Consider the following 22,794-nt stretch of genomic DNA (forward strand, 5'->3'; position numbering starts at 1 on the left):
AAATGTTATTATTTTTGTGATGTGTATTTGCTATGGAGCTTTTCATTTTTAATATTGTGCTTGGCGATCAAAACCACAGTTTAAAAAAAAATGCATCAGGAGGCACTGAAGAAAACAGCTCTTCCGCTTCAGCTGCAAGGAGTTTTCTTCACATAGAAAGCAGTATCCAGAACTGTGCCAAAGAGGACAATTTATTCTTGACTCTGAAGCACTGGCAAAGCAGGAATCTGGTGCTGATTTCTCTTTAAAAGACTCTGTGCTGTAGGTTCATATTCCAAAAATCCAACCGGGGATGTGACATGCCGTCTCCTCCTCCCTCTCTCTTTCTCTTCTGGCTGGCCTCCAAAGGTCTTTGCTTCTCGCTCAGTCTTTTTCTCAAGATGAAACCCTTGTTAGTTCCAGCCCTTTTGGTTGCTCTGGTGCAACTTTCTCAGAGCTTCCCCATCTGGTACCACAGGGGCTGGTTGCGACTGCTCAGAGAAGGGGACAGCTGTGGCACGTGCAAGTCAGAACTGTGCTCCGTGCCGACGAACTGTCGCGCGGGAACAGTGTTGGACTCTTGTGGGTGCTGTCCCGAGTGTGCAAACTTAGAAGGGCAAATTTGCGACTTGGACGCGAGGAGTAATTTCTACGGCCTCTGCGGAGACAACCTGGAGTGCCGGCTGGACACTGAGGACATTAAATTTGGAGAAATTCCCGAACCGCAGTGCGTGTGTACATCCCAGGAAAGTGTTTGCGGACCTGAAGGGAAGACCTATGAGAACATCTGCCAGTTCCATGAAGCTTATGCGGAGAAGGGGAAAAACAGGACCATAAAGCATACAGGACCCTGTGAATCAGGTAAGGGAATGCAAATGCAGGGCTTCAGGGGTATAAAGAAAGGAAGACTGCGATTGTTGCTCTCTTTCAATGCAATGCTGTTTAGAATCCCTCCAGTCAAAGCTTATTGAGTTCAGTGGGCTTAGATTGGAGTCACTCTCAGATAGGATAGTGTTGCAGGTCTAGCCAGTGGGGTGTGGTGCAATAAAATTGGGGAGATCCAACCTCAAATTCCTCTTGGCCGTGGAAACTCCCTGGGTAACACAGGGTGGGTCACTCTTCTTAACCTACCTAAGATGGTTATTTTAAGCATAAAATGAGGGAAGGGAGAAGTATACGCTTCCCTCAGCTCTTTGGAGGAAGGGTGGAATAAAACTGTGGTGGAACCCTAACAGTAGTAGAAGAGTTGGTTTTTATAGGCTGACTTCCTCTTCCACTTAAGGTAGAATCAAGCAGGCTTATGATCACCTTCCCTTCCCCTCCCCACAACGGATACCTTGTGAGGTAATCTGGGCTGAGAGAGTGTGACAAGCCCAAGGTCACCCAGCTGGCTTCATGTGTAGGAATGGGGAAACCAACCCAGTTCACCAGATTAGCATCTGCCGCTCATGTGGAGGAGTGGGGAATCAAACCCGGTTCTCCAGATCAGAGTCCACCACTCCAAACCACCGCTCTTAACCACTACACCATGCTCTGCAACCCACCTTTGAGAGTTAAGTAGTTGGGCAAAGTGGTATATAAATCTGTAGCTTGGTGGGTTGGCCCATATCAGTGGCGTAGGTATGTGGGTTATTTTTCCTGGAGTCAAAAGGAATCCCTCTCCCCAATTTTTGTTCCTAATACTGACATTTCTCCAGCCAATCTTTCCCATTGGCAGCAACAAGAAGTTCCTTTCAAAGTGTCTTAGGGCACTTTCACACATGCCAAATAATGCACTTTGAAGCTGGATTTTACTGTGTGAACTGGCAAAATCCGCTTGCAAATGATCGTTAAAGTGTACTGAAAGTGGGTTGAAAGTGCATTATTTGGCATGTGTGGAAGTGCCCTTAGGTGGCATTAAACCTTTGGAAGATAAAACCCCAAACCTTCTATTGATACTTGCAAGCTTGCTAAAACAAAACAAAACAAAAAGCAAAACAACCCAAACAAAAAAACTTTAAGGAAGCCACAATAGGTATCGTCAAGTGTCTCTGTGCTCCTGAAGATAGCAACTCACAGTGTGGCATATTAGTGGCTTGCAAACTTCTATATTAACTCCCAGCAGAATCGGTACCACTAATTAATGAATGGCAGGATCAAAGGCTAACAGGGCACCAACAAAAGGCCAGGCAAGATTTGAGTCCAGAAGCACCCTCCCTTTGTCAGGGAGCTTTGACCCTTGAAAGATTATACCCTGGGAAAAATTTGTTGGCCTTTAAGGTGCTGCTGGACTTGAATCTTGCTCTTCTACTGCAGGCCAATACGTCTACCCACCTGAAACTATCTTTATGGAAGGCAAGGCAGGGAATGGTCACTATTTATTTATTTGGACAAATCTTTCGCAAGGTTTTCGGGATACCACATTTGTAGAGCAAAAACAACTGGACAACAGAAAGCAGTTTGGAGAGCGCTTGTGTAATGTTCCAAGCTTCATGCAAGGGAAGGATCCCAAGAGCTAAAGAGAATGCTTGCAAGTCAGGTTTCAGGTTGCAATAATTTGGGATTTTTTTTCACATCTACACGTTGATGCATATTGTCTTCAAAATATACGGCCTGAGAAATCTCTCACAATTCTTATGAGATCTTACTGTTATGCCAAGGAACAAACTTTGGCATGCAACTTCCCTTCATGGGGGGGGGGGGGGGAAGCCCATCCAAAAATGACAAAAGAATTGGGGCATTAGTATTTAGCCCACTGACAACTTTACAGCGTGATGTGCAAATGATCCATTCCTCAGCAATTAGCATCATCCGTCTCACACATTTCCCAGTAATTTGGGGAGAGATCCAAACAGCACATGGTTCTGAAGCCAAGCATGCAAGAGAGACAAAAGGGACTCGCATACCCATGTTATACAGCACTCACTCATTGCTAAATGCACACTGTGTGGGCTCACAGGCTCTCCGGTTATATATATATATGTTATATAAATGTGCTCTGGCATATATGCTTACATCAGTGAAGTCTTCCTGGGAAGTTTCACGGTGCACACGAATTGTGATGGTTTGCTAATGCAAAGATTAGGAGGACTCCTCCCCCAAATACTGAAAACAAAGGAATAGAGCCAAACCCAGAAGTGACATCAATGAGGACTCTAAATAAATGGCCGTGCAGTTCAATAGCACTTGGCAAAGCTTCCTATAACTGGATAGGATCCTGCTGTGGTGGGTTGAACATCGCCCATTCTGTGGTCTCAACCCATTCTGTGGTCTGCCCAGGACGCTGGGCTGCTTTCCAGAGGCGGGATGATTCTCCATGTAGCTCTTGCTGTGGCTGTAAAGGCCAAGGCATTCACGACAGCAGTGGAGAATCTGCACGGCAGGTTTCCAGTGCTGCCCTGAGCCAGTCCGCTCAGAATCTTACTGATGTGAATTCAATGGGGCTTATTCCCAGGAAAGTATTCTTAGGATACTGTTCCCCGAGTTTCCCTTGCTGCAGCCAGCCCCCTTGTGGCTGCCATTTCTCCCCCCACACCACAAACACGCTGGAGGGCTTTTTCCTGCCTTAAAAAAAAATCTGCAATTACTAAGGCACTATAGCACAATAACATCATAACCATCTTTTGTCACAGTCCTCTGAGTTCTCCCTTCCCCCCCCCCAGATGCACCCTTTCCCCTTATATCTAACTTCACCTTGTCTAGCTTACCTCTTACATTTGTCTGTTTATTTTTTAAACAAAAATGGGGAAGTCATAGGGAATTGTAGCAATAGATGGTTATATCATTATAGGCCTTTTATGCAGGGACGTTTCCCTGCGGTCACCCCCGCCGACTGCTTTGCGGCTTCTTTTTTATTATGCATGCCTTTTCCAACAGTCAGAGGTCGGCTCGCTCTCCCCGCACGTTTTGCCCGTGTTTTCCCAAAGCTGTTTTAGCCAGAATTTGGAAAATGTGGGCAAAACGCACCAGGAGAACAAGACGACCTCTGATGGGCGGAAAAGGCATGCATAATCAAAAGGAAGCCCCAAAGCAGTCGGCAGGGGTGACTGCGGGGAAACGCCCCTGCATAAAAGGCCATAAGGATATGTCAATTCCTGTTTTTTCCTTTTAAACCCCAAATGCCTTCTTTTGGGGGGGGTGACTGCAGGGGATTGACGTGAGGAAAATGGTGGTGATATGAGCCAAAAACTCACGACTTCTCACAACTTGCAAAGATGCATTGGCTGTGACCTTTTTGTCCCCCACCCCCTGGCTTTTAAAAAATAAATAATTGCAAAATCACATAATGTAATTATGGCTGCCATCCTATGTGCCTTACCTGGAAATAGGTGTCATTGAACATAATGGGACTTAAGAAGACAAGCTGAGGTTTGTGCTGTATATCACTTTCCATGTTAACGTTTCCATTTCTGCTACCTCCCATTCATGCAGACTGTTCCCAGGATTCAGAAATGCCAAGGAAAATTAACAACCCTTGTGCCTAGATATTTCAAGACTATCTGCACAGAGGCCTGCACTTATTTATTATTCTATTTATTTATACCCTAACATTCTATCCAATGGGGACCCAAAGTGGCTTACATCGTTCTCCTCTCCTCCATTTTGTACTCACAACGGCCCTGTGAGGTATGTTAGGCGGAGTATGACTGGCCTAAGGGCATCCAGCAAGCTTTCATGGCAGAACTGGATCTCCCAGATCCCATTCTGACTAATCACTGGCTCTCACTTCATAATTAGAAATAAGTCGTTTTTAGACATTACAGGTGCACATGCCAGACGTCTACCAGTCATGCAACCTTCCAATAAGTGTCATTACCATGGTGTGTGAATAGGGGTAACACATGTATCTACCATGCACGTACAGCCACAGTATATACGACCGGACCCCTGGATTTTTCAGGGGTTTTGTTCACACATCTCCACTCCAGGCTGTATGTTGCCCCAGTTGATGCAATAGGGTGACAGGATCACAGGTTGCTGGTGTTCCCATTACGTATGTTCCTGAGATGTGCAATCGTAATGTCTGAAGAGGGCGATAATGTAGCTAGAATGGGTACATGATATATTCTGGGAGAAAACCCACAAGGACTGCAGTTCTGTGATGCTTTCTAGAACTACAGCATATCTTTTTTGGTGTTCTACATTAACAGCCACCACAAGAAAAACCCACTTATTACCATTATGCGTTCGTTGATTGTCTGGCTGTCATCTGCTAGAAACCCAAATTGCAAAATTTTTGTTTTTAAACACATATAAGCCAAACCTTGATGCAATTGGGAAGAAACACCCTTCTCCTCCTCCCTATAATGAGAGACAGCAAAAGGCAAGATATGTGTGAATGTTATTCAAAAATACTGTGTGGTCTGTTTGTGTGTGGGTGGTTAATATAAAGGAAACTTGTGAAGAAAGGGATGGCTCACAGTAACAACAATTGTGCTTTTTTCATTCTCTGGCTCTCTGGCACTTCCTGACCATTATTGTTCAACAGTTAGGTTATTTAATGGGCTCAAAGGACTAGATTCACTCCCTCTAGCGGCTAGATTACAAATACACAAACTTTTTTTAAAAAATCCTCTCTGTAGATTTGTCTGCGCCGTGATTGTAATCATTCTAGTTGATCCAATATTTGACAAATTTAATCTGAATGTGGAATTGAGAACGGCATTGAAATTGCATGGAAATGCGCCCCCCCCAAAAGCACAACAACTTTAATAGCTTGATCAAAATGAAAGTTATAAAACAGAACTTCATGCCCAACTTAAAAGGTAGCAAATCACACCATTTGCAGCTTCAATTGTTCTTCATGCTGGGTTCAAAATTAACAGCTACTATTCAAAAGAGGGGGGTAGACTTGAGCATAAACATATGGGAAGTTCTGTCTCAAGGGCCACAGCAGTAGCAAAAGAACAAAAACTGGTTTTTATTTTTTTAACGGTATCAAAACATTGTAATGGTATGTGTGGATGCTGAGGCTCCAGTCCTACATAAGAGTACCTTCTGAAATTCAATTGAAGCCTATGGGGTACCAGCAGGTATCATTTCAGACTGAGATCTGGAAGACCCACGTTCGAAACGCCACTCTGCCATGGAAGCTTGCTGAGTTATCTTGAGCAGGTCACACACGTTCAGCCTAAACTAATTTACAGGGTTGTTGTGAGGATAAAAATGGAGGAAAGAGGAACTATGTCAGCTTGTTTGGGTCCCCATTGGGGAGAAAGGTGGATTATAAATTTAATAAATAAAATAACTCTGCTCTGGATTATACTCTTGGCCGTGGGGGTGGGAATCTCAGCTTCGTATTTATGTCCGAGTGAGCAAGTCACACTATAGCATGCCCTGAGAGTTGGTGGTGCTCGGAGAACTGAAATTACTATTGATCTCCAGACTACAGAGCTTAATCCTCCTGGAGGAAATGGCAGCTGTGGAGGACAAACTCTGTCGCAGTACAGCTCTGGTAAGCTCCATCCCCAGCCTCTGTTTTCCCCAGGTTCTTCTCTCAAATCTCCAGGAATTTCCCAACCCAGAGTTGGCAAGCCTAGAAGGGGAGGAGAAAAGGGAGCAGCCCTGAGAGAAGCTGCAGATTGGATAGGGTTGCCAGGTCCCTCTTCGCCGCCGGCAGGAGGTTTTTGAGGAGGAGCCTGAGGAGGGCGGGGTTTGGGGAGGGACTTTAATGCCGTAGAGTCTAATTGTCAAAGCTGCCATTTTCTCTAGGGCAACTGATCTCTATTAGCTGGAGATCAGTTGTAATAGCGGGAGATCTCCAGCTAGTACTGGACTTTTGCTCCTTTCTACAACTAAAGCCTGAACTGACTCTAGAAGCTAAAATGACTAAACTGAGGCTGTCGTATTTTGGTCATGTCATGAGACGACAAGAGTCACTGGAAAAGGCAGTCATGCTAGGAAAAGTTGAGGGCAGCAGGAAAAGAGGAAGACCCAACAAGTGATGGATTGACTCAATAAAGGAAGCCACAGCCTTCAATTTGCAAGATCTGAACAAGGCTGTCAAAGATAGGACATTTTGGAGGACTTTCATTCATAGGGTCGCCATGAGTCGGAAGCGACTTGACGGCACTTAACACACACACACACAACTAAATACTGACGTGAAGATATTGTTCAAAGATGGAGCGTATTGGCTGAAGGCTGGCAGGCATTCATATGTATACGAGTCATTCGTAATCACTTTAAAAAAATACTTTGTTATGATAAAAACTAGCCAGAATTAACTATCATAGAAGGCATTAGAGGTCTCCCATCCAAATACTTGCCAGGGTTGAGGCTGAGAGTGTATGACTGGCCCAACGTCACCCAGCAAGATTCCATGGCAGAGTGGGGATTCGAACCTGGGTTTCCCCAGATCCCAGACTGACACTTTAACCACTGCACCATACTGGCACTCATTTGTGTACTATGCCCCCTCAAAAAGAACCAAAAACTTTGCTGTGGTGTACCTCTCGCTAGGAAATTAATTATCTGATATAGAAAAGCTAACCAGACACCTAGGGCTTCTTTAGTGTACGCCTATATCTGAAAACCCCAAAAGGGGTTGCCATAAGTCGGCTGTGACTTGATGGCACTTCACACACACACATACCTGAATCAGATCTGACCAGAGTCATCCGGAGGTTTGTCATGACTCATAACCATTGATAGAAATATCCTGCACGAACTCATCTGGTCCTAATCATAAAGCCAGTACGGGTAGCAGCCATCATACGCCTTGTGGCAGCGCGTTCCATAAATTAAAATAAGACTATTAAAAGTCAAACGGTGAGAAGATGCAAGAAGCTGAGCTCCGATAGGCAAAGCCCCAGGACTGCAGACTGTGGAGCTCATTTATTGGTGAATTGCTGAAATCGCTTTCTCCCCAGAGGGAGGAGGCACTTGTTGTAAATTGTGTTGTGGTTAGGTCCAGCAGACAGCTTTTGAAATGTGTTTCTCTTGCCGAAGTTGGCAAAGAAGCCCGGCTGCTTAACACACGACGGAGTTCACAAGCTGTGTCCACGGTCCCCATCCAGTGTCTTGTGCATCAGTCAGACATGAGTTGCGAGATGATGATGAAGAAGAGTTGGTTTTTATATGCCGACTTTCTCTACTACTTAAGGGTGAATCAAACCGGCTTACAATGACCTTCCCTTCCCCTCCCCACAACAGACACCCTGTGAGGTAGGTGAGGCTGAGAGGGCTCTAAGAGAGCTGTGACTAGCCCAGGGTCACACAGTTGGCTTTGTGTGTAGGTGTGGGGAAACCAACCCGGTTCTCCAGATTAGCGTCTGCTGCTCATGTGGAGGAGTGGGGAATCAAACCCACTTCTCCAGATCAGAATCCACCGCTCCAAACCATCGCTCTTAACCACTACACCATTCTGGCTCTCCTCAATTCCTGCATGTGTAGTCCCTGACTGAGTAGTGAATATAACCTGCATGGCAATGGGCTTTATCTCCCCTGTTTTCCTGACCTGATATGGCCCCCCGGGGGGGGGGCACTGTTTGGCATATTGGGGAACCTTATGTGTATACTCAAGGATTTTCCTATTCTGTTAAATATGGCCCTTTCCTTTCCTTTTATCCCTTAGAAGCTCCTTGATCCATTGATCTTGAGCAGCATATATCTAGTGTTTGAGGGATATAAGGACTGAAACAAATCTTGCCACTGACAATGTAGCCTTGGGGTCCCTATCGCTTAGTAGAAAAGGCATTATGTCAGACACAGAGGCATTAGATTTGTATGTTAAAAGGGGGGAGATATAATGTGATCGAAGTTCCTCGTAAAAGCGGCATTCCAAAAGGGTATGCTAGTGAATCAATAGAGCCAGAAGAGCAAGGACAGGTCCTGTCTGGATATGGTATATTCAAAATTCTGCCCTGCATAACCATAGAGGGGTTAGCATTCAATCTAGCTAAACAAAAGGCTCCTGAAAGATGAGGAGTTGTCAAATAATATGTATAAGCAGGCAAACCACGTGGTGGTGGTATTCCGAAGAACTGGGATGAACAGACGCGGCGAGCACGAAAAGTAGTGCTGTTATAATCGAACTCTTTAATGCGCTTTTTAATTTTGGTGAAAGCTTCAGTTTTCCCAAGGTCTAATAACATATTCTGCAAGAAGCCTACTTATAAAGTAACTGAGCAGGGGGATTAAACTGTTAGCAAAAGTATATACAATTTAATTATGGACAGAAGAGAGTGAAGGGGAAGTCAATTATGTTTTGTTATTTCTTAGATTAGGAACTTTTATAGATTCAACTTTATATTGTTAAGTATTAATGGAAAATGATTTATGATGTATAAAATGAGAAAACAATAAAAATTTTATTTAAAAAAAAAAAACGTATCCTGCGAGAAGCCCAACAATGACAATTTCTCATCTAAGATTTTTTCCCATGAGGATTTAAAAGGGTCGTGCTTCAGAGAAGCTAGGAACCCCTCAGTGCTAAAGCACAGTTTAAGGTGTAGTTTAAAGGCGGCCAACCATGCCCTAGCTTCGAGTGACATTTGGCCAATCTCGGAACGAAGAGTAACGCCAGCAACACATCGAGGGGCATTTAGGAGTTTTCGTAAGAACTGAAGCAATGGACGATCTATAGATTCATTGACAACTGTTATCCAGATGGCAACACCAAAAAGAATAATTGGGAATATGGCCATTTCAGCGTGGACTGAAGCTCCTTCATGCACAACACAGTCTGGATCTGAATCAGGGACCTTGCACGGGGAAACTGAAGAGAGCTTGCAGTTCACATCTGGACATTACGTAGGGCACAAGATGGGTACCTTGGACCCAGCCTTTGTACTCTGTAATGTGCCAGTGTATGTGGAGCCCATTCCCAAGACCAGCCATTGGGAGAGAGGAATTGTTCTGGGACACACCTGGCTATGTGAACCCTCTGTAATATATTCTCATGTTTAGTATTTTAGAGCATTGAAACCAGTATCATTTCCTGGTTATAACAGAGTCCAGTTGGTTTATAACTCAGAGCCTCCCTTTGGTTTGCATGTAGCTGGTTATAGGGAGGCTCTTTTTTATTGTCTTCAGTCCTCTAGTGGGTTACACATCTGTTTGACAAGCCTCTCAAATTTATCTCTTCTAGCTCCTGTTATTTCTCTGCCGCCTCAAGATACCCAGAACTCCACAGGAAATGATGTCATTTTTGGTTGCGAGGTGTCTGCGTATCCCATGCCACACCTTGAGTGGAAGAAGAAAGGAAACAAAATGTTCTTGCCAGGAGACGATGCTCATATTTCAATCCAGGTATACATTGTAAAGTGGGTAAGATCACTACAGGGCCAATTTTTTTTTTGTGAGCAGCTATCAAGAGACATGGAGCTTGATCTAGATCACTGGTTCCCAACCGGGGGACCCAGGGGTCCGCGAGAACTAAATTAAGGTCCGAGAAACAAAGTTATAAACCCATAATAAATTAACATTTTCAATTAAAAGTTCTCTATTATAAAAATATATATTCAAATATTATTCTAAGTTTAATGTTTAACTAACAGTTATGATTAAAGTTTATTTTCAAATTCTCGGAGTTTTTATTTTGAACCTTAGGGTCCCTGCTCCGAACAAAAAAGTCCTAGTGGTCCCTGGTCAAAAAAGGTTGGGAACCACTGATTAAGTGAATTCTCACTTATTCCATTGAGAAAGAAAGTTCAGTGTGTGCCCCAGACTCCCCGTTAAGATTTAACTTTGACTGCGGGTCTTCACACTGGGGAAGGCTCTTCTCTGCTCTCTCTACAGTTTGCTTGTTTCACCCTTTTAGGAATTCTTAATAGGATATTTTATTGCCAAGAGCCAAGAGCCAGTGTAGTGCGGTGGATAGAGCAGGGGTGTCGAACTCATTTGTTACGAGGGCCGGATATGACATAAATGTCACTTGGTCAGGCTGGGCCATGCTTCGCCAGCCCAGATCAAGACTGGGGGGTGAGTGGCTGCCTCAGCTGGCTTGCGGGGCTGGATAAGAGCTCTCAAGGGGCCGGATCTGGCCTGCGGGCCATGTGTTTGACACCCGTGGGTTAGACTGTCAGACTAGGATCTGGAATACTCACATTTGAATCCCCACTCTACCATAAAAACCTACTTGGTGACACTGGGCCAGTCATTCTCTCTCAGCCTAGCGTATCTCACAGAGTTGTTGTGAAGATGAAACAGAGGAGTGGAGAGTGGGATTGTCAACCTCCAGGTATGGATGTGAAGGTGATTTGGCTGCGACATCTGTCACCCTGTTGATCGCCAGGGTTGATTCGGCTGATCTGGCTGGCTAGGCGGGTGTCCCCTGCCTCCCTCACCGCTCCATGTGCGTCCCTCCCGAAGCTGTGCACTCGGTGGAAGAGGACGACCATCCCAGATAGAAGGAGTGTACCGTTCTTCGGTCAAGGGTATACGATAGCTGCGCTCCCCTGCTAGAACCTCCAGACAAGAACAACCTCCAGGTATTATCTGGAGATCTCTTGCTATTACAACTGATCTCCAGCTGATAGAGATCGGTTCACCTGGAGAAAATGGCCACCTTGGCAATTGGACTCTAGGGCATTGAAGTCCCTCCCCTCCCCAAACCCCGCCCTCCACAGGCTCCATCCCAAAATCCTCCTGCAGGTGGCGAACAGGGTCCTGGCAACCCTAGTGGAGAATTATGTAAGTACCTTTCAATCCCCATTGAGGAGAAAGTCAGATATAAATAAAGTAAATAGTAATAAAATAAATGTGAGTGTGCATATTATAGAATAGCTGTAACTCAATCACATATAGTAGCTTAGTGTCTGGCAAGACAGTTATAAGTTGGATGGAAAAGCAGCCATGTTAGGGCTCATGCATTTCCATTTACGTGTGTACTTGGCATATCAGAGTTAAGATGCATCTGTTCCCTACTCAGATGTTTAACACCACAAGAGGGACAGGGCTTAACAAACCAGGTATAAATTGTAAATCTGTATACAAATAAACTTCTACAGGCATTTTGAATAAAAGGGGGCAGCCCCCCCCCCCCGTTTTGCATGTGTTGAGTACCAATCTAGCATGGAGAGCTAGCATGGTGTAGTGGTTAAAAGCAGTGGTTTGGAGCGGTGGAGTCTGATCTGGAGAACCGGGTTTGATTCCCCACTCCTCCACATGTGTGGCGGAGGCTAATCTAGTGAACTGGATTTCTTTCCCCACTCCTACACATGAAGCCAGCTGGGTGACCTTGGGCAAGTCACATTCTCTCAGCCCCACCTACCTCACAGAGTGTCTGTTGTGGGTAGGGGAAGGGACGGTGATTGTAAGCCGGTTTGAGTCTCCCTTAAGTGGTAGAGAAAGTCGGCATATAAAAACCAACTCTTCTTCTTCTTCTTCAGTCTGGTGTATTGTAGACATCACCCCGAAAACAGAAAAAATAACCCACATGTTGGCATCTTTCCTCTGAGAATAAAAGATCAAAGTACACTATGAGGAACACAATACTGGAAATGAATTATAAACGGGATGCTCCTTTTGCAGTTTATAATACCTTCTTGTCTAGGAATACCACAGTGGAGTGGACCTGAGGTCTTGGATCCAACATGGCTGCTTGTTTCATTTCAGGCATAGTTGGGATTTCAGAAATGGAGCAAGTTTTATGTTTGCTGACTTAAGGAAATGAATCAGAAGTTACTGCAAACGTTCATGCTGGTTTCTCTAATGGTGACTAATAACAGAGTCCTCAACTTCAAAATATTCTAGTGCAGGTGTGTGTGTGTGTGTGCACAATGAAAGAATTTTTAAGATACCACCACAGTATCTCGCCTAGAGACTTCCAGGTGGGTACTGAAGATCTCCCAGAATTAAACTAATATCTAGGTTAAGAGATCAATTCTCCTGGAGAGAATGGCTGCTTTGGAGGGTGGACTCTATGGCATTATATCGACTTGAGGTCCCTCCCCTCCTGAAACCCCACCCTCCCCAAGCCCCACCTCCAAATCTCCAGGAATTTCTCAACCTGGAGTTGGCAACCCTTTCACTCTCAAAGATAATATTAGGACTGATATCAGAATGTAGAAACTGCTCCTAGTAAACAGGGAGCGTGAGAGGGTATGTACATATGCTCCAATGTCCCCAAAACTATTGTGACGTAGTCAGAAGAAGAAGAAGAGTTGGTTTTTATATGCCTACTTTCTCTACCACTTAAGTAAGAATCAAACCACCTTCCCCTCCCCACAACAGACACCTTGTGAGATAGGTGGGGCTGAAAGAGTGTGACTAGCCCAAGGTCACCCAGTGGGGAAACAAATCCAGTTCACCAGATTAGCGTTCACCACTCATGTGGAAGAGTGGGGAATCAAACCCAGTTTTCCAGATCAGACTCCACTGCTCCAAACTACCGTTCTTAACCACTACACCACACTGGCATGACAAACTAGGATCACAGAGGCCTGGGTTTGAATCCCCCTCCCTGCAGTGATGCTTGCTGGATGATCATGGGCTGGTCATGCTTTTTCTCAGCCTAACCTACTCCACCGGGTTGTTGTGAAGATAAAATTAGGAAGGGAAAGCCAAGAATGCAGCCCTGAACTCCTTGGAGGAAGGATGGGATAAAAATGTGCTACATAGAGGAAATCTGCAGAAGAAACAGGGTGAGGATTTCATCTGAGATATTTACTGTTTGTCTTTATTTTTCTCAGGCAAGAGGTGGCCCCCAAAAATACAGCGTAACCGGATGGTTACAAATTCAAGGAATCAAAAAGTCAGACGAAGGTGTCTACATATGCCAAACGAAAAACAAATATGGGTTTGCCTATTCATCTGCTAGGCTGGAAGTTATTGATGGTAAATCACTGTGTTAAGATGTCTTCTTTTGAAATAAGGAGTTTCAAGAATAGTTGCCTCATTTGGTAATTTGGGGGGGGGGTCAAGTCACAGTTGACTTATGGCGACCTTGTAGGGTAGGGGTGTCTAACTCATTTGTTACGAGGGCTGGATATGACATAAATGCCACTTAGTTGAGCCGGGTCGGGCCATGGGTACCATAAAATTTAATGCCAGGTACCGTAGATACAAACTTTATAGAAGACTCTGGGGGTTACCGCATTATGTATTCCCAGCAATGTATCAAGAGTTTGAAAATGTTATTAAAAAGATCGCTTTAAAAGGGTTTTTGGATACCACGGCTAAAAAATGGTTGGAAGACGTCTTCACAGCTAAAGGGGCCAAACAAAGTGCGAACAGTATTTTTTATAACGTTTTCAAACTCTTAATACATCGCTGGGAATACGTAATGGAGTAACCCCCACAGGCAAAGCCAACTAATGATATTATTTTTTTACTTTATTTTTTACTTAAAATACAAGATTGTTTCAAAGCAGGTTTGGGAAAGATCAGAACAAAGCAGGGGAAAGCCTGGAAAGTGGACAAATTAATGGATGATGTCGTGTGGATGCTTCCAAACTGGATATTATGATGCTGAGCAAAGGCAGAGCAAAAGTCCTGTAGGGAAGCAGCCTTGGTTTGCTTGACAGATAGCTCTGTGGATTCTCTCCTTTGGCCAGTGCTTAGCAGGAGCACACAAGCAAAATCTCTGCCTAACATCTTTCAGGCTCCCTCATGCAGGACCACCTTGTATGCTGGGCACCAGCATTGGCTGCTGGGCTGGTGTAGGATGCTCTCCTGCCACTGCTGTTCCTAGTGTGACGCAGAAGTTGGGGGCATGAGGGATACCCTCTGTGCATTGTCCTGTGGATCTGGGTGGCAAGGAGGAGGGGGAAAGTTTGCCAGTGGGAATCTGCTTTCCTTACAGAAAAGAGATTGCTGTGATAGGATATGTCACTGTGATAGGATATGTAGACTTTCTCTACCCCTTAAGGAAGAATCAATCCGGCTTACAATCGCCTTCCCTTCCCCTCCCCACAACAGACACCCTGTGAGGTAGGTGGGGCTGAGAGAGTTCTGAGAGAACTGTGACTAGCCCAAGGTCACCCAACTGGCTTCATGTGGAGGAGAGGGGAAACCAACCCGGTTCTCCAGATTAGAGTCTGCTGCTCCTAACCACCGCTCCTAACCACTACACCACGCTGGCTATTTTTCAAGTCTTTGCAGAGATGGAATCATTTAATTTGGGGGGGGGGGCATGGAACTACTTTTGACCCTGCTTTCTTCCTATCCTGAACATGAAATAACTATGTTGGCTGCCAGTTTGCTTCTGACTTCATTTTCCAGGTGCTGGTTATGCCCTTAGTGTGGCCTGCCTGACATCGACCAGATCGTGGGCCTTTCCATCGTGGCTCCTGTTCGGTGGAATTGACTCCCTGAACAGGTGAGGGGAGCCCCCTCACTGGAGATCTTCAGGAGACACTGCAAGTCTTACAGCGTGGTGTGGTGGTTAAGAGTGGTAGACTCTAATCTGGAGAACCGGGTTTGATTCCCCACTCCTCCACGAGCTGCAGACTCTAATCTGGTGAACTGGGTTGGTTTCCCCACTCCTCCACATGAAGCCAGCTGGGTGACCTTGGGCTAGTCACAGCTCTCTTCAAGCTCTCTCAGCCCCACCTACCTCACTTGGTGTCTGTTGTGGGGAGGGGAAGGTGGTTGTAAGCCGGTTTGATTCTTCCTTAAGTGGTAGAGAAAGCCGTCATACAAAAACCAACTCTTCTTCTTCTTCTTCTATCTGGTTGCCAGGGCTTTTGTTGGCGTATGAACAGCAAGCTTCTTGGGCAGGAGGAAATTCTATTTTATTTTAATTTGGAATGTTTTTAGGGTAGCCAACTCTGGGTTAGGGAATTCCTAGAAATTTGGAGGGTGGTGGAGTCTGTGGAGGGTGGAGAAGGGATGGGACTTCAGCCAGGGTATAATGTCATAGAATCCACCCTCCAAAGGAGCCATTTTTCTGCAGGCGAACTGGTCTCTGTCATATGGAGATCAGTTGTAATTCAGGGAGATATCCAGGCTCCACCTGGAGGATGGCAACTGTATTCTCACTGGGTTATTTTGTAAACACTTCCCTTGAACCAAAAGCAAACGCCGAGTGTAAATGTTTTCATAAATAAATTAACTATGAAGCTGCCTTATACTGCGCCTGTCCACTGGTCGGTCTAGCCCACTGGTTCCCAACCAGGGGTCCATGGACCCCCAGGGGTCCGCGAGAACTAAATTAAGGTCCGCGAAACAAAGTTATAAACCCATAATAAATTAATATTTTCAATTAAAAGTTCTCTATTATAATATATATATATTCAAATATAATTATAAGTTTAATGTTTAACTAACAGTTATGAATAAAGTTTATTTTCAAATTCCCGGAATTTTTATTTTGAACCTTGGGGTCCCTGCACCGAACAAAAAAGTCCTAGTGGTCCCTGGTCAAAAAAAGGTTGGGAACCACTGGTCTAGCCCAATATGGTGTGCTGTGACTGGAAATTGCTCTCCAGACAGGCAGAGAGGCCTTTCCCATCTCAGCAACATGAGATCTTTGTTAAAGGGACTGGACCTAAACAGTTGCACGTGAAAGGCCGCTATCCCTGAACTAAAACCACTCGGTCACCTTCAGCTTTATTTGTTTTAATTTTAAGTCTAGTTCTTCTTACTCTGCAGATTCACTCCCAGCATTTCAGAAATCTCCTGGCAGCCAGATGACCACCAGTAATACAGATTATGGAGATTATTTTGATCCTTCTGAAGATGAGGAAGAGCCAGAATATGAATCTGGAGACTATGAAAAATGAAACAAGTTCTTACTGTGTTAAGGGGATCTTTGTGTCCAGCCCTTGTCCATATCCTATTTTTACTTGCACAACCTCACAAGTTACAACAAATGTTTTCTCAAATTCCACAACTCATAAGCAGTTTGTAAATTTGATTCTATTTGTTTTGTGCTCAATCAAATGTTTCTCTAAACTACCCTAGGAAAACCAAGGAAACTGTTTGCACCAGTTACTAATTTTGTCAATAGTCACTTCTTTTTTTTCTCTTGTATTCACCTTACTAATTAGGCATTTCTTCTAGATTGCGTATTACATAAATGAAATTTCTTGCTACTGTCTAGATTAATCCATCTCCCGTAAGTATCCAATTGTGAAATCCTGATTCTTTTATATGCAAATGATGCAGTGTTGATGTCCATATCAATTGTGGGGCTCCATAAATAGATTAAAAATTTTGAGGATTACTGTAACGGTGAAAGTCTGTCTATTAACGTAGCAAAATCTAAGATTCTGATATTTAGTAAAAGGAAAAGAAGGAAAATCTTCAGATGGCATATAGCAGGCCACTCAATGGAACAGGTTGCTCAATTCAAATACTTTGGAATCCATTTGAGTGCATCTCACACATGGAAATCACATTTGGACCTGGTGGGGAATAATGCTTTGAAAGTCGGGAGGACAACTGTAAAATACTTTTATACAACCGGAGGCGAATTTGTCCCCTCTGCTTTAAAGGTATGTAATGCCAGGATCTCAAATCAGTTTTTGTATCATGCAGAAATCTGGATTGGTGCTTTCTCTGAGAGACTATGAAAACTGCGTTCAGCGTAACTTTTTCCAATGCTTACTGGCTACTCCTGTTTGGGGCATACCACTGAGAGCTGAATTGGGCGAATCATCGATGGAGGCTAAGGCATGGATAAAAGCATTCGTTTTGAAAGTTAAGATCTTAAAATCTGTGGACAGGCCTACTTTACTTGGACTTGTAAGGCAGATGCTCACATTAGCCAATGGGATCATTTATTGGAAAAGAAAATGAAATGTCTAGGAATTACAAATGACATGGTAAAGACTACAGAGACCATAGAAATAACTACACTAGTCAAAATGCAAGTAAAGGAATTGGACTCTAACAGTAAATTTGTTAGGGTTTGTAGGGTATGCCTGGCTTCTTTTTGGGGTAGTTTCTTTCCGATGCAACTGCTGAAATATTTCTATCGCCTGACAATACCAAAGCTCAGAAGAGTTTTTACTTTGGCAAGAATGAATGCCCTTCCTTCGGTGGCTTTGGAGGGCAGATATAAAAAAGTGCCATACTCAAATAGAACATGTAGAGGCTCACATGACAAAGTTGAAACTATTGAACATATGATCGTGGAGTGTCCTATATTTAATAAGCTGAGGGCCAGTTTAAATACTCCTTTATTTAAAAATATGGAAATGTCCAACAAGGCATCTGGCAGTACGAGGGCCCAGGTGACGTGGCTATTATCAGATACAAATGATTCTGTTACTCTGTTTGTGGCAAAGTTTATAGGGAAAATAATTAAATACCAAAAGAATAACACTAAGTAAGGCATTTTTATTCCTTTATTTTCTGCTCAAGGCTGTAGCTGTATGAGCAGTATGAGAGAAAGAGAGAGAGAGAGAGAGAGAGAGGATAGATACAGTAGATGGAAATCTTTAATAAGTGACAGGTTGCTTATCAACAAATTAAATGTAAATAAGTATATGTAAATAAATGTATTAGATAACAGAGATAATAGATTCTTCTTTTTAAAATTCACAGGCTTGAGAACTCACCTTTTAATGGTACAAACATCCTTTGATTGTGCGAAGGAGTCCAAGCTCGTCTTTTGAATGAAAGTAAAACCTTGTCAAAAAAATAATATGCTATATGACAGAATACATCAAAACATCAATAACATACACACACCCCATAAAAATTCACTAACCCCTCTCTTATTCCCCACTGACCTTTAAGGAATCATTCAGGGTTTCTCAAAGCACCACAGAAATCTCTTGTCTGTCAGTCGATAGCCTTAGGGTGAAAAATTCCTCAGTTTCACCATGCATGTGCTGCTCCAGAGCACATTTTCCTCCCTTTCTGGAGAACAACTATCTTTGTTTGTCTTGGCATTAAGATTTAAGATTAGGGCTCCGTGGCTCACTGGAAGCAGCGAAATCATCTGAGAAAGCTTTTCATCCACTTTTTGTATTCGAACAAGGGCAGTTCGGAAGCATCTCCTCCGAAAAGACGGTTCATATGTCGTCCTCCCATTCCTCCCTCCTGCCAAGTCTAAAGGTAAAGGTAAAGGTCCCCTGTGCAAGCACCAGGTCATTCCTGACCCATGGGGTGACATCACACCATGGGGTGACATCACATCCTGACGTTTCCAAGGCAGACTTTGTTTACGGGGTGGTTTGCCAGTGCCGTCCCCAGTCATCTTCCCTTTACCCCCAGCAAGCTGGGTACTCATTTCACCGACCTCGGAAGGATGGAAGGCTGAGTCAACCTTGAGCCGCCTACCTGAAACCGACTTCCGTCGGGATCGAACTCAGGTCGCGAGCAGAGCTTTTGACTGCAGAACTGCAGCTTAACACTCTGCCAAGTCTAGGAGAGCAAAAAAGTGGACAGTCACTCTATCCAACAACCCAACACTGCCCCAAGGGACAAATGAAGGGCAAAGGAGTTGAACATTACATTTCTCAGGGGGAAAGTGAGCTCAGAGGTAGGAAGAGGTTGAGTGTAAAAGCACTGACCCCATGCCTGGACTTTGGAATCCAGTCAAAGCTTTTGCTGCTTTTCTGAAGTCTGTCAATCATTGGTAGGGTTTTTGTATCTAAAAAGGAACGCAAGTGGCAACAGGGGCTCTGTGGCTTTGAGGTCCTCCCCAGCCCATGAGCCCTACTGAGAGACTAGAAATCATTTCCTCTTTATGCCCATTCTCTGCAGATGATTCCTTAATCCAATTAACAATTCCAAACAAACCCAGGCTCCCATTCCGAGAGGCAAGGAGCATTTTAATAAAGCATTGCCCTTTGTTGAGGCTCCTTATCTCTCTTTCCTTCGGCTTGGAGTTGTAAACAGCCTGCCCACGAAAGGGCAAGGCCTCACCCTCCACTCCAAGTACTGACGGGATATATAATGTCTCCAACAGGCTGTGATAAACAAGAAACTTAGGCCATTTATTCATGGAAGGTTTTGCATTGGATTTGCCACTCTACAGATCAGTGGTTCCCAACCTTTTTTTGACCAGGGACCACTAGGACTTTTTTGTTCGGTGCAGGGACCCCAAGGTTCAAAATAAAAATTCCGGGAATTTGAAAATAAACTTTAATCATAACTGTTAGTTAAACATTAAACTTAGAATTATATTTGAATATATATATTTTATAATAGAGAACTTTTAATTGAAAATATTAATTTATTATGGGTTTATAACTTTGTTTCACGGACCTTAATTTAGTTCTCGTGGATCCCTGGGGGTCCATGGACCCCTGGTTGGGAACCAGTGCTATAGATGCACTCCCCCCCCCCCCCATCCATCCGAATTCTCAAAACTCTGCATGGGGGATTATTGTTGAGTTTTGAGAATTCAGAGGAGGAAAATGTGCATCCAAAGAGTGGCAAATCCAAGGCAAAACCTCCCGTGCATTAGGCTTTGGGAGTGCAGAGAACGGGTTTTATACCCCTGGTTTACCTCGCATTCTTGCGAGATGACCTTGAGAAACCCACTCAGGAAAAGGGAATGAGAGCGACCTACCCCCCAAGGGGGTGGGGCGGGAAACAGAAAGCCCTTTGCACGTGCCTGTAATAAGTCGCCTTCGCTTTCCAGCTTAGGGTCCCTCTCCAAATGTTGCAGAAGAAAAAACCTCTCCCTAGTAAGATCATCTTTTGCCTTCATCTGCCCCCCCCCCCAGCATTTCCCCGCTGCTTTTATCGAGCTGATTCATTGGGGACCTCTGCATCCTTTGCGATAATTCTCTATAAACACCCCTACCGCCCTCTGACTGGGATAAAAAGACCCAGATCTCCATTCCTACTCGTATCTGAGGAAGGTAGCTTTGACTCGCGAATGCTTCTGTGCCCCGAAATTCTTCTTGGTCTCGACGGTGCTGCCGGACTCGGATCTGTTCTGCCTTCCTGAGTTTTCTTGGGACGATGCTGGTGAAAAAGCGTGGCCAGGGAAAACACATAATTTAACACCCAACAGATTATCAGAGGAATGAAGATAGAAAAGGCATGTTTCAATCATCCCCATGAGATAAGTCATTGGGAATCTCTCAGACTTGCTTTCTGAAAATCTTCAAAGCTGCTGCTGGACTGGTGAGAATGGACTGGATGGGTAAAGTAGCAGTGGCAAGCCATTGTCCCGAGCCAAAGTGCTTCCTGCTCCTAGTTGCTGTTGTGCAGCTGAGGACGATGTGTGTGTGTGTGTGTGTGTGTGTGTTAAGTGCTGACAAGTCGCTTCTGACCAGGGTTACCAACCTCCAGGTGGTAGCTATGGTGACCCTATGAATTAATGACCTCCCAAACGTCCTGTTGTTAACAGCCTTGCTCAGGCCTTGCAAACTGAGGGCCGTGACTTCCTGGATTGAGTCAATCCATCTCATGTTGGCCTCATTCAAGACCAAGGTTTCCTTTCCTTGTTAGTGCTGAAAATTAGCATGGCCAAGCCAGGAAAACGATGCTGGTGCTAATTATTATTTTGGCTGCCTGCGGGTGGCTCTTGCTATGCTCACCAGCAACCGTTTGCACTTTCCATGGCACTGACCTAACTTGCTACCTCTTTCATTTCATGGCCCCTTTGGCCCCATTCCCAAAGGGAATGGCAAGCGAGACTAACCCTTCATCCCTCTGCCAAAGTCCATGAAAGTTTATGCGACAATCAATCTGCAAAGCGCGACTCCGGATTGATCACGACGCACTCTGGTTCTTTTAGGAGGCTGAAGTTGGTTCCCTGTTCCCAGTTCCTTATTCACATTTCCTAGTTCCTGAATGATATTGAGAATAATTTAAAAGCTCTGCACCCCAAAATAAGGAAAAGTCCCCTGAATGTGGGGGCGTATGATATGCGGTGGTCCAATCCTCGTTTTGGGTTGCAGATAGGGATGCCAGGTCCCTCTTGGCCACTGGCGGGAGATTTTTGGGGCGGAACCTGAGGAGGGCGGGGTTTGGGGAGGGACTTCAATGCCATAGAGTCCAATTGCCAAAGCGGCCATTTTCTCCAGGGGGACTGATCTCTGTCGGCTGGAGATCAGTTGTAATAGCAGGAAATCTCCAGCCACCACCTGCAGCTTGGCAACCCTATTTACACCTCAAAATAAGGAAAAGTCCCTTATTAAACAATAGGGATAGATCATTAAAAGCAAATCTAGATTATTAAAAAAAATTAACAGATAACATGGAGGATTTTATTTAGATTATAATGTTAATGTAGGAGATTTTGAGATGTATGGTGAAACAGACTCCCCGAAGGAGTTTAAATGGTTTGAATGTATGTGTATTGCATGCTTGTTTGTTTATTTTGAAAATTTAATAAAACATTTAAAAAATAAAATAAGGAAAAGTCCCCTGAATGTGGTGTGTGTGTGTGTGTATATATATATATATGTTGACGGTCCAATTCTTATTTTGGGGCGCAGAGGATTTTTTTTTTAATTTTTATTGTTTTTTTATATCACAATAATTTGCATCATTCAATAACATTGTTATATGATATAAACATTAATTTTCATAACCAAATAACTAATTAATGCTAGTATTTCATTGACTTCCCCTCTCCCCTCCTCTATCTATTTGATAACTTAATTGTCCCCTTTGCATTTAAATTCTAATTCAGTATATTTTTCTTATATCAATCTAATTACAATTCTTTTAATCTAAATCAATATCCTTAATACTTCTACTTCTCTCGTTTGAATTAGATCAAAATATAACCTTCCCAGCTTTAATTCATTTTCACAACATATTTTCCATGCCTCCCATTCTCCCACAAATTCTGTGCTCTCCTTTAAATTTATCAATGCTGTAAGTTTAGCCATTTCTTTTAGTTCCAGCATTTTGTTTATCCAGTCCGTCTTGTCCGGTATCTCCGAAAGCTTCCATTTTGCTGCATAAACCAGTCTTGCAGCAGTAGCGGCATATATAAAAAATGATCTTGGGGCGCAGGGCTTTTAAACAGTC

At 44.0% G+C, this 22,794-nt stretch overlaps 1 protein-coding gene across 1 annotated transcript; it reads left to right on the forward strand.

The window, feature by feature from the left end:
- Nucleotides 1–380: 380 nt before the first annotated feature.
- On the forward strand, nucleotides 381–16,625 carry LOC130483332 (kazal-type serine protease inhibitor domain-containing protein 1-like). The gene is made up of 4 exons (XM_056856032.1): nucleotides 381–840; nucleotides 10,049–10,209; nucleotides 13,593–13,737; nucleotides 16,495–16,625. Exons 1-4 carry the CDS (start codon nucleotides 381–383, stop codon nucleotides 16,623–16,625), a joined length of 897 nt encoding a protein of 298 aa, XP_056712010.1.
- Nucleotides 16,626–22,794: the final 6,169 nt, after the last annotated feature.

The sequence above is a fragment of the Euleptes europaea genome, chromosome 10, assembly GCF_029931775.1.
Source record: "Euleptes europaea isolate rEulEur1 chromosome 10, rEulEur1.hap1, whole genome shotgun sequence".
NCBI classification, from domain to species: domain Eukaryota; kingdom Metazoa; phylum Chordata; class Lepidosauria; order Squamata; family Sphaerodactylidae; genus Euleptes; species Euleptes europaea.

Excerpts from the sequence above, each read along its gene's own strand:
- LOC130483332 (XM_056856032.1), top strand. The coding sequence starts at position 381 with ATGAAACCCTTGTTAGTTCCAGCCCTTTTGGTTGCTCTGGTGCAACTT. Across the intron at positions 10,210-13,592 it reads ATGCTCATATTTCAATCCAG|GCAAGAGGTGGCCCCCAAAA; the intron begins GTATACATTGTA and ends TATTTTTCTCAG. Across the intron at positions 13,738-16,494 it reads TAGGCTGGAAGTTATTGATG|ATTCACTCCCAGCATTTCAG; the intron begins GTAAATCACTGT and ends CTTACTCTGCAG.